The 12,186-nt window shown below is 46.4% G+C and overlaps 1 protein-coding gene across 1 annotated transcript in view; it reads left to right on the plus strand.

Annotated features, from left to right (window-relative positions):
• Window positions 1-12,186, plus strand: part of GMDS (GDP-mannose 4,6-dehydratase) — a 487,018-nt gene that overhangs the window by 95,897 nt on the left and 378,935 nt on the right. Inside the window, exons 3-4 of the mRNA XM_059075578.2 lie at window positions 5,718-5,805; window positions 7,758-7,867. Of these exons, the coding sequence (XP_058931561.2) occupies window positions 5,718-5,805; window positions 7,758-7,867 (198 nt within the window). The remainder of the gene's footprint in view (window positions 1-5,717; window positions 5,806-7,757; window positions 7,868-12,186) is intronic.

Consider the following 12,186-nt stretch of genomic DNA (forward strand, 5'->3'; position numbering starts at 1 on the left):
TTAGCCTCAGAGCCACCCGGGCCCCACCGAAGACGAGGCGGCTGAGTCTGGAGCCTTAGACCGGCCTTTCTAACAGCCCCCAGCTGTCGCGGTGGCTGCTTTCCTGGGTCCTGTGGTGTGAGAACCACTGCAACTAGAGGTTCAAATGATCTCTTTTAATGCCAAGGTGAAGATGAACAGCATTTCTTAAGATATTTTAATTTGGGGTGCCTTGGTTCCGTGAGCTCTCATATTATTATTATTATTATTGTGGTACGCGGGCCTCTCACCGTCGTGGCCTCTCCCGTTGCGGAGCACAGGCTCCGGTCGCGCAGGCTTAGCGGCCACGGCTCACGGGCCCAGCCGCTCCGCGGCCCGTGGGATCTTCCTGGACCGGGGCACGAACCCGTGTCCCCTGCATCGGCAGGCGGACTCCCAACCACTGCGCCACCAGGGAAGCCCTCATATTATTTTGAATCTAGTCTTTTTGGAAGGAGTATCACAAGGCCCAGAAATAACTGGAAACCATACACTTTGGGGCTGCAAAGGGTCGCTGGGAAGGCGTGAACACTGTAGGAGGAAGAGCTGCAGATTCTGGGCGGAGGCGCCTGGTCCCGAGGCGGGAACCTTCCTCTGTAAGGAGAGGCCGCGCTGGCCGGCAGGGCTGAGGTCAGCCTTCGCGATGAGCGCGGGGGAGGCGTGGGCCCGGTGGACACTCAGCTGGAGGGAGGCGGCCTGTGGAGCAGAGCCAGGCTGGCCGGGGAGTGGCGATGGGGCGGCGCAGGCGAGCGCAAGCCTGCGCGTGGAGGTGACGCAGCGCAGTCGGTCAAAGCAGCGAAGTAAAGGTGTAAGAAGCCTGGCTAACCTTGAAGCAGAGAGGAGTTTGTGTGCCTTGAAAGGGAACCTCGTAGGTTACAGATTAACTAGTCATGGTTAAATACCTCGTCTGGCCACACACCTTAGATTTCTGAAGCTGTGGGGCCTGGTCACCTAATGTGTCCTGTGAAATCCGTGCATCTGATCATGTTCTTTTTTGTTCTTTTTTCAATTCACGATATATTATGAACGTCACTCCACGTCCAGGCACAGGACTACTTCATTTTTTGGCCGTGCCATGCGGCATGCGGGATCTTAGCTCCCTGACCAGGGATCGGACCCCTGCCCCCTGCATGGGGAGCACGGAGCCTTAAGCCCTGGACCACCAGGGAGGTCCCGTCTGATCACGTTCTGAATGAACAATGTAACGTGGAAAAGGTGGATTGCTTCGTCACGGCTCTGCTCCTCACTGAGAAGGGACCCTTTAAAGGTTTAAAGTGGTTTTTTTTTTTTTTTTTTTTTTGCGGTATGCGGGCCTCTCACTGTTGTGGCCTCTCCCATTGCGGAGCACAGGCTCCGGACGCGCAGGCCTAGCGGCCATGGCTCACGGGCTTAGTTGCTCCGCGGCACGTGGGATCCTCCCGGACCAGGGCACGAACCCGTGTCTCCTGCATCGGCAGGCGGATTCTCAACCACTGCGCCACCAGGGAAGCCCAGGTTTAAAGTTTTTAATGCTGCTGGTTTCTTGAATTTTGCTCCAGATTGAACACTGGTTGGGGGGGGGGCATAAAGATAAAGAGAATGGATCTAACATGTGTTCATTATTTATAGAATGTCTGTAGGTGTCATCTCATGATGAGGAGAGCCAAGAATTCTCAGCGTTTATAGAGAATCATCCTTTAAAGCTTTATGGATTTAATTCTACACATTGTTGAAATGCAGCGGGTAATTCTCCTCTGTACCGTGTCAGGCCGCTCGGAGCCAGGGAGGTGAGCGAGGCCATCCGGCTCGCGGTGGCGAGGCAGCCCCTGAGCTGGGTGCTGGACTGCGTCCTTAAGCTTTCCCGCCACTTGCTGGCTCCGCGGCCTCCCGGAGACTTAGATGATGAGTGCACGTGTCCCCGAGGTCGCCACCAAGGTCAGGTGAGACGCACGTGGACGGCAGTCCAGAGGAGCGCTGTGGGCCCGTGGGGCTTAGTCTCACGGGACAGGCGGGTGGCGCAGTGCTTGGTGCTGACCGTCCGAGGGGCGCAGATTCTGTAGGAGGCCCTCGGTCCAGTCCGTTACTTCGCATCGGGGAGGGGCGGGTGTGTGGCGTTGCGCGGCTCCCAGCTCTGTGCGCGCTCCTTCTCGTGGCCAGGGAAAGAGGAGAAGCCCAGGGGCGAGGCTTCCTGCGAAGGTGCCTCTGGTTTCAGCTGCCCTCCTAGCATCACTGTTAGCAGGTAAGCCAACAATACACTTTCGTCCTTGTTTTGTGCAAAATACAAAGAGAGGGCTTCCCTGGCGGCGCAGCGGTTGAGAGTCCGCCTGCCGATGCAGTGGACGCGGGTTCGAGCCCCGGTCGGGGAAGATCCCACGTGCCGTGTGGTGGCTGGGCCCGTGAGCCGTGGCCACTGAGCCTGCGCGTCCGGAGCCTGTGCTCCGCAATGGGAGAGGCAACAGCAGTGAGAGGCCCGCGTACCAGAAAACAAACAAACAAACAAACAAAAAAAACAAAATACAAAGAGAAACAAGAAAAACGAAAGACAAAGTCAAACCCTTTAAAAGCTAGAATGTATCTGGGAATATGTGAGAAATCTATATTAATTAACTTGGTAACAGTGACAACACAGCGAATCAGAATGTAAAATTAGAGAATAGGTAAATCGTGGGTCTCCCTTCCAGGAGAGGAGCTGTAACGGGGTGGGGGGCTCAGGAGAGCAGAAAAGAAATGGGGTGTACGGACTGTGCAGTCGTCCCTGGGAGACTGTTAGAGCTGGAGTTCCTGTGCTTCCGTTCTGACCTGTGGGCCCTTTTTTCTGAGTTGTTGGTAATCCTACTGAGAGAAGCCTTGGCGCAAGCAAGTCCAAGCTTTGTGTGGCTTTCGCTCTGGAACCATCCTGAGTGTTGGCACGGTGGGCCGTGTCCACCTTTAACAGAACCGCGTGCTGGGGGCGTGGCCTCCGGCCGCGTCCTCACCTGTAAGACGGGAGTCACGCTGCGAAGGTGGCTGTGAAGGTCCAGTGATTTAACGTCCACAGAGAACAGTGTCTGTGCACGGCCACTGCCCTGTGCGTGCTGCTGTGACCCGCGTCATCTAGACTTTTCAGAAGCAGGTTGCATTAAACATCCCTGGGAGGCATCCTTGCCTCCAAGAGAAATCTAGACGCTGAAGAATTTAGAATCCAGTGGTAATAATTTTCTATTTTCTTGACCGTAGTCAGTCAATCCATCAATCAGTCAGTCGGCATTTCTGTGCATTTCTACTGCCTAATCTCACTGTCGGTTTTGAAGTCAAACCAACTTTGTTCTGACATCGTGAGAACTTGAAATTTTCCTTTTCATCACTTAGTTAAATGGGACTTGAAATTTTTTTGTCAAAAATGCTCACTTCTGTTTAACACCTTTGTTTTTCAGAAATTTTGTTTTTGAACTGCCATAATTTAATAACGATTTTAATTAATTTTATCGGAAATCAAATTTAGCTCATTTATCTTTTCACTTTGGTTTCCTAACTCGTTTCTTTTTCTCCAAAAATCCTTATAAAAACAAACAAAAAATCCTGCCTTACCTCCCTTCTGTAAAGAAAAAGCCGCTAATCTCAAATTCTTAACTAGATTATCCAGTTTGCACACATTTTGGCTTGTCTTAAAGTTTGTATTTCACCTGTCTCAGAAGTAGACAGACTCAGCTTTCATTAGTTCTTAGAATAATACTTGCTGTCATGGATTAAGCATTTGGCAGGTCTTTCTTTCCCTGTATACACATACCAAAAGTTGGGAGTGAGGGGAAATTAAAACACAGCTTTTTTTTTTTTTTTGTATTAAAAAAAAGACCCCAAACTAGTGCTTAATGTGTTTGGTTATAAGTGTGACAGTAAAGTCCTATGTTATTTATTTGCTGTGACTTTGGGTAATTGTCAGATTTTCATACTGCATCCATCAATGTCATTGAATATTTTTTATCAGTCCTTTATGTTGATATGAAATGTGTATGTCTATAGCATGTCTCTCTGTTTTGGGCTGTCGGGATATGTGACTTATCCAGAAGCCAGCAATCAAGAGAAAAAAATAGACTAAATCATATTATTACTTTTTTCATTGTCAAAGCTAAATTATCTGTTTTTAGAACCTATGAATTCCTCTCTATCCAATGAAATCAAGCTCAGCTTACATCTGAGATCTCTGTATTTCAGAAATAACTGTGGTGGTAAACACCAGTTTTGGTATGTATAGGTGTAGGTGAACTTGGTTTTTATTAAACAAAGTTTATTAAGTTTACAAAGTAGTTGAACTTTATAATTAACAACTTGAAAAACTGGAGACCATGAAGTTGAATTAATTCTAAGCTTAATGTAAGTATTATTCTCTCTACTTTTAAATTACGTAATGGATACGTAAACCCAAATTGCAATTTAATGTTTCCTAGATTTTACTGTTTGCCTCCCGAAATGTCAACCAAGTTTGTGATGTTCCTGTCTTAAAATATTTTCATGTTTACAAAATTTTCTTGGGTTTAGTTCTTTTGGAAAGTAATGTGGTTTTAGCTCTTTGGCTAAAGTATCTAACCAACAGAATTATTAATTGTGGGTGTGTTGTATCCTTTGCAGAAGTCAGTTTCTCATGTATGCCATGTAAAGTGACGATGACGTTTCTTCCTATTTGAAAGAAAGTCTTATGTGTTTATAATTTCCCCTCTGCACTTGGAATATTTGAGTCATGCCAAGGATTAATTTTTGTTCGAAATAGACAGAAAACGATTGAGTTAAAATATAGAAGTGTATTCAGCTGCAAACGAAACTACCCAGCGTTAGAAGGAATGCTTCTAAAATAAGAGAAGGACTCAAACTGCCACCAGCGGCACTGGGACATGGGCAGCCGGTGACATAAGCTGGTATTAGCACTGGCAGCACAGAGGAGGGAGTGAGACCAGGTCCTGAACAATGTCTCTAATGTGTCAGACACAAGTAGTCTTTTCTTCAGCATCGGATAGGTATGTGTTCTGGTTCCAATGACTTTTTTCCCTCACACTTGTCATGGTGAAGTCACAGATAAAAATTTTAAAAAAAATCCTCCCTTCATTTGAGTTTCCTCCATGCCTTAAATCTCACAGGACGTAAGTCTTGTCCCTAGCCTATGCTATTTAGCTTAGCTTTTCCACGCAGCTGCCTAAAAGCAACGGCTCCCAGCCCCCTGATTCTCTCGTGGACCCAGATGCGTATTTATGTAAAGAATTGGTGTCAGATGCAAAGCGCGAGGGCGCAGGGCAGGGCTGGAGGCACCGGAGCCTCCTGTCCTCGTGCTCTGGGTTGAAGAGCGGCCCAGGCTGTGTGACCGATCCGGCCTCGCACTGTCTGTCTTCGGTTTCAAATGGAAGAGATATTTTTGTCAGCAGTAGGACCGTAAGTGTGTGTGTGTTTGGAAGAGGAGACACTTGAGTATCTACAACCAAGCACTCACTGTGAAGTCACAGCATTATCTGATTACTTTCGTCGGGCTTGGCTGAAGAAACACTGGAGAGGGATGGAGGGAGCTGCCTGTGGGCGGGGGCGGGGTGGGGGGAGGCTGGGAGCCGCAGAACTCCTGCTGCTGATTTAAAAGGAGGCCTTTAAAGGGCAGTTATATGTTTTTTCACGAAGCTAAGCATTAGCAGAATAACGTTGCTTATGAGTCCTCAGTGCATATGTACAGCTCATCCTTATCCTTCCACACGATGAAAATGCAGGTCCATGGAATCGTGCGGCGATCCAGTTCATTCAATACTGGTCGAATTGAACATCTGTACAAGAACCCCCAGGCTCATACTGAAGGAAGTAAGTCATTTTCTTTGTCTAAACTCCCTTTCTGTGTAACTTCCTATATTATGATAAGGTATTTTCAAATGTCATTTTTCTCAAAGCCCATCAAATCGCAGTTATTTACCCATGAGCTACCTGCATTGAATGCTCTCTGCACGCTTTGAAAACCCTTCACTGCCTGCTGCCCTGGGCCATGGTGTCACCGCGGTTAGGCCGTTACGAGGGTACCATCAGGTGATGCTGCTGGAGAGGCCAGAGCAGACAAGCCTTTGATCACCGTCTGCAGGTGTCCCTATACCCTCGAGTCAGATCAGAGCCCTCCTCTGCTTTTCACGTTTGGTCTAATTTAATCAAGTCAAGCAGTCTTTGTACATTTATTTAATTTTAGAAATAATTGGTGAAGACAGGTCCAAAAGCAGATGGCAGTCAAAAATATATTTAAATTGCTTTACAGGCAGTTGTCAGTATTTGCAGTTGTTTCTTATTTTTGGTAACACAGTTGCAGGGAGTACATCACACAGTTGCGGTGTTTTCCCATTTGGCCTTGACAGCAGTTCCTGAGGTTGGAATGAGACCATTTTACGGGTGGAAGCAGAGAGAGGGTGTGACTTAATCAAGCCTCCATAGCACGCGAAAGACAGAGCTGGGACGAGGACACGGGGTGTTTCCCAGCAGCAGGCATGATCCAGGTGGCTTGTATTCACCTCAGGGCCCTGAACGTTGCAAGGTTTGGGTTAGTTGTACAGGTAGTGCTGTCATCAGGAAGATGACCTACTAGTACGCTTTCCACCGTAATATTTAGGTTGTCCAGTGAATCCTCCTTGAAAATTATCATCATTTTGTGCAAAGTGTAGAATGGTACTGCCTCTGGACCCAGATGTAGATCAATGTTATGTAAAATTAATGAAAGTATCCAGTTAGCAGGTTGCCCATCTGCCTGTGTCACCTTCTTACACTAGTGAAGTCAGCGTGAGGATCTGCTTAGACCTGGGGTCAGAACAAGCTGGCTGTCCTTTCAATCGGTTATGTATATATGTCAGGCACGTCATAGATGGTTTCAGGACTGATGTTTACGAAGGACTGAAAAATCGCTAGGTAAAAGTATCTGAAGAGAGCTATCTTCACTACTATCAACGTGTCACATATCTCGTTCGAGGGTATACGCATTATTTCCAGATTTTCTTTGTCTGAATCTCATTCTTATGTGACATGTCTTATAGCCACCGGGGCGCCATAAGATACGCTGATTGTGTAACATCTGTCATGATATTATGTTTTTTTTAAAAAGCTCATCTGGGGGGCTTCCCTGGTGGCGCAGTGGTTGAGAGTCCGCCTGCCAATGCAGGGGGCACGGGTTTGTGCCCTGGTCCGGGAGGATCCCACATGCTGCGGAGCGGCTGGGCCCGTGAGCCATGGCCGCTGAGCCTGCGCGTCCGGAGCCTGTGGTCCGCAACGGGAGAGGCCACAACAGTGAGAGGCCCGCGTACCGCAAAAAAAAAAAAAAAAAAAAAAGCTCATCTGGGACTTCCCTGGTGGCACAGTGGTTGAGAGTCCACCTGCCAATGCAGGGGACACGGGTTCGTGCCCCGGTCCGGGAAGATCCCACGGGCCGCGGAGCGGCTGGGCCCGGGAGCCGTGGCCGCTGAGCCTGCGCGTCCGGAGCCTGTGCTCCGCAGCAGGAGAGGCCGCAGCGGTGAGAGGCCCACGTACCGCAAAAAAAAAAAATAAATAAAAAAAAATAAAAAATAAAAAGCTCATCTGAGTTTTTACAAATCCTTTGTAGACATAGCAACAAATGGGAATCTCTTTCTACTATTTAGTTTCTTTACAGATGACAGTTACAGACTGCTACTCCAGAACCAATCTTGTTTTCAGACTTTCAGAATATACATTTCAGTTTTGCTATGTTAAAAAATTGGGCCTACGTTGTTTCCTTCTATCTAACGGTGTGTGTTTCTATCTTAAAGACATGAAACTGCACTATGGTGACCTCACCGACAGTACCTGCCTCGTAAAGATCATCAACGAAGTGAAGCCGACCGAGATCTACAACCTCGGAGCCCAGAGCCACGTCAAGGTGAGCCGTTTTCCCTGTCATGGTTTCTCTGGCTGTGTTCCTGAGCTCTGTATTTTGCTGTTGTCCGTTGCTTCGTAACACAATACGACAACCACTAATCCTAGTCCTCAAGTTTGATTCTTGGTATTAGTTTGGGTATTAATGAATCCTTATAGAAATGCTAATACATTTTTAAAAAAGTGTATTTTCTGTTATTGAACAATGTAATAAAATATTACTTCTGACATTAGGGTAAAAGTATCTATTTGGGGTTGATCTGACAGTCACGAACCTCACTTGGATGTATTTTCTGCCATTTCAACTCACATTGTGAATGAAGTGTTTTGTTCAAATGTTGGAAAATCAAGTCAATAAAACTTCTATTTTAATATGAATTTTTGGTAGTGATGATGTTACTGGCTGAGAGAATAGTATTTTTGAGGGCCAATATGTCAGAATTAATGGAATTAACTCTTTCTTGTGAGTAGTAAAAATGATTGGAAGAAAAACTCTTCTTAGCCTCTTGTCTCAGTATGACACAGCTCACGTTGATTTCTTTCCCTTTATTCAGACAGACCCTCTGGTGGTCTGTCTGCCTCTCCTTAGCTTCTCTTTCTAGAACAAATCTCAGTAAAAACCTGAGAGGCCAACCCCCAGGGTTCTGGCAATCTGCTTAATTCAAGTTTCTGTTGCTGTTGTTATATTAGTGCTGACTCAGTGAGTGAACTGAAGCCAGGGCTGGTACGAGTTCTATTTAGATACTAATTCAATCAGGGTAGTTAGTGGAGCATAGAAATAAAAGCAAATGGCTCTAGTTAAAACAGCACCTGCCCCCCACCACCAAAAAAAAAGGAACAGAAGATCTAGCAGCATTTTTTGCTGTTTAATGAGTGAATTCAGCACTCTTACTGCAGAAGGTATTTGAGGTGATTGGCTATTTCTCCACATCTCCAGTTGTGGGTGGAATGGAAGTGATATGCCTGTTTTATACCTCTGCTAGTTTAAGGGAGAAATTATAAACTAGATCAAATGAAACCAAAGGTAGAACAGAGTAAGAGAAGCAGGTGGAAAGCTCAGTCTTGTGATTGATACCAAATTTAAAATTTGAGCGTAAACCCTCACGGTACATTTTTCTCTAAGATGGTAACCTGGGAGGATGGCGACAGATCAGCCAATAATGATACTTCTTATCTGTCTCTGTTGTCTCGGAAGGTAATTTTTTCCTTTCTTAATCTCCGATGATTCTGTTCTGTATCCAAGCTTAAGCTTTGGGCTGTGGAAGGCGTCAGGGGCTTTAGGTTAGAAAAATAGGGCTGTTTTTCTAAGTGATTCTAAATGTATTTTCCGTCTGAAAGGGTGTTTCCTACGTGCCATGCCTTGAGCAGCCGTCCCCCCTTTCAAACAGAGGCCCGGAGACTTTGTCCAGGGCTGAGGCAGGTAGTCCGTCTGCCGCGTTTTCATTTATCTATAGCTGCTTCTTGGCATCTCCAGGCAAAACAGAACGTTTTGGAATGAGTGTTGTGTTACTCAGTTTCCTTTAGATTAAGACGTTTCCTTTGTGATGGTAGATAGTTTATCACCGCTGGAAGTCCTCTACCGGCGTAGTGGGAAGATGCAGGAAATTTTACATAGAGATTTATGTATAGCAGGCCTTCCCCTGTCATGTGACTCCTCTTTCCAGAACGTTCTGTAGCTCAGAAAGTCTGGCCTGCTTTCCGTACATGAGGGGGGCGGCTGTACCGTGAGTACCGCAAGCACAGGGGGCTGAGCTGATCGAGTCCTTGTCAGTGGCTCTGTTTGCGAAGCCTACCTTGTTTCGTTGTGTTTCGCCTGCTTTGCCCGAAGGCCTGTTAACGGGCAGAAACGGTGCTTAATCGAAGATGAACTTTGGCTCCTAAGATAGTTTAGCCCTTCAACGATACGTGCGTGCGTGGTGGAGTGGAGGACCCGGGGGTGCGTGAGACCCACCTCTGTCGTGGAGGGACTCCTCTCCCAGGGGTGACAGAGGCCGGCGCTGATGTCTTTGGGTTTTTAGAGATGGGGTGAGAGAACGTCGCTCCCACGGGATCGTGCATGGTGGCAGGGGGTAGGTTCGGGGTGGAAGTTTACAGACGTCGTTAGTGGGAACGGGTAGTTGAAAGTGAGGTGACAATACAAAGCTGAGAGTCAGAAGAGAGAAGATTGGGACGTGTGTCTGCAACGCGATGAGCGTCCTAGGTTGCTCAGGTCTTGCTTAGGTCCTAAGCAAGAAGTCTGCTGGGGGAAATGGGAGGCGGGCAGGTAGGGAGCTGGGCTGTGTTTGGGCAGTCTCTACGTGTTTCTTTTTTAATTAGCCATTTAAAAAATTGAAGTAGTTAATTTACAGTGTTGTGTTAGTGTCAGGTGTACAGCAAAGTGATTCAATTGTATATATATTCTTTTTCAGATTCTTTTCCATTATAGGTTACTGTAAGACATAAGGTTCCCTGTGCTATACAGCAGTTTCTTCCTGTTTATCTATTTTATATGGAGTAGTGTGTGTATGCTAATCCCTAGCTCCTAATTTATCTTTCCCCCTGCTGCCCTACTATCCCCTTTGGTAGCCATAAATTTGTTTTCTGTGTCTGTTTTTTTGTAAATAAGTTTATTTGTATCATTTTAAAAAATTCCACATATAAGTGATATCATATGATATTTGTCTTTGTCTGGCCATCTTCACTTAATATGATAATCTCTAGGACCATCCGTGTTGCTGCAGATGGCGTTATTTCTCTCTCTTTTTTATGGCTAAGTAATATTCCATTATATATATGAACCACATCTTCTTTATCTATTCATCTGGTGATGGACACTTAGGTTGATTCCATGTCTTGACTATTGTAAAAAGTGCTGCCGTGAACATCGGGGTGCATGTATCTTTTCAAATTAGAGGTTTTGTCTTTTCCGGATATATGCCCAGGAGTGGGATTGCTGGATCACGTGATAACCCTCTTTTTAGCTTTTAAAGGAACCTCCATACTGTTCTCCATAGTGGCTGCACCAGTTTACATTCCCATGACACTGTAGGAGGGTTCCTTTTTCTCCACACCCTCTCCAGCGTTTATTATTTGTGGACTTTTTGATGATGGCCATTCTGACTGGTGTTTGCATCTCTAATGATCAGTGATGTTTAGCATCTTTTGCTCAATGGGATTTTTCCAGCTGTGTTCTTCTTTCTCAAGATTGCTGTGGCTATTCGGGGTCTTTTGTGTTTCTATACAAATTTAAAAAAAAATTTTCCAGTTCTGTGAAAAATGCCATTGGTAATTTGATAGGGATTGCATTGAATGTGTAGATTGCCTTGGGTGGTAGAGCCATTTTGACAATATTGATTCTTCCAATCCAAGAACATGCTATCTCTTTCCATTTGTTTGTGTCGTCTTTGGTTTCTTTCATCACTATCGTATAGTTTTCAGAGTACAGGTCTTTTGCCTCCTTAGGTAGGTTCGTTCCTAGGTATTTGTTTGGTGTGATAGTAAATGGGATGGTTTCCTTAATTTCTCTTTCTGATCTTCCATTGTTAGTGTACAGAAATGCAACAGATTTCTGTGTGTTAATTTTGTATCCGGCAACTTCACTGAATTCATTGGCAAGCTCTAGTAGTTTTCTGGTAGCATCTTTAGGATTTTCCATGTATAGCGTCATGACATCTGCAGACAGTGATAGTTTTACTTGTTCCTTTTCAATTTGGATTCCTTTTATTTCTTTTTCTTCTTTGATTGCTGTGGCTTAGGGGACTACGTTGAATGGAAGTGGTGAGGGTGGGCATCCTGGTCTGGTTTTTGAACAGGAGACAAATAGACTCAGAGGTGAGTCTACAGGTGGGGCTTCAGAAGAGTAGGCGGTCGTTGGGTGAAGGTGGTGGCAGTCGAGGTGGGCCTGAGGAGGACGGAACAGGAGGCCTGTAGGGCTGACCCTCTGCCGACAAGATACGGGGCTGGGGAGGAAGGGAAGCGCTGCTCCAGGGCACTGGGGCCAGATGGCTGACGGTCCCGGTGCTAGAAGCAGGCGTCTGAGGAGGGACTGCCGAGTTGGGGGGTGCGTGAGAGGCTCCCTCTTGGACTCGTCCTACCAGCGGTACTTGAAGGACATTCAGGTAAATGCAGGTCAAAGGCAATTGAAAGTACGCTGTGAGGTTTGAGAGAGATTTGGAGTTCAGTCCTGGGAGTTCTTGAGAGGCCGAAGCCAAGGCAGCAGATGGAAACAGGAGTGGATGAAGATGGAGCCTCGGGGCCTGGGAGCATTTGCGGGGGGAGTCGTGGGTGACAGGGAGCTAGGGTCAAAGGGGCAGGAGGGTGGAGTTGTGTGAGGGAGCCAGCGGA

Source organism: Kogia breviceps, chromosome 10, assembly GCF_026419965.1.
Source record: "Kogia breviceps isolate mKogBre1 chromosome 10, mKogBre1 haplotype 1, whole genome shotgun sequence".
Lineage (NCBI taxonomy): Eukaryota > Metazoa > Chordata > Mammalia > Artiodactyla > Physeteridae > Kogia > Kogia breviceps.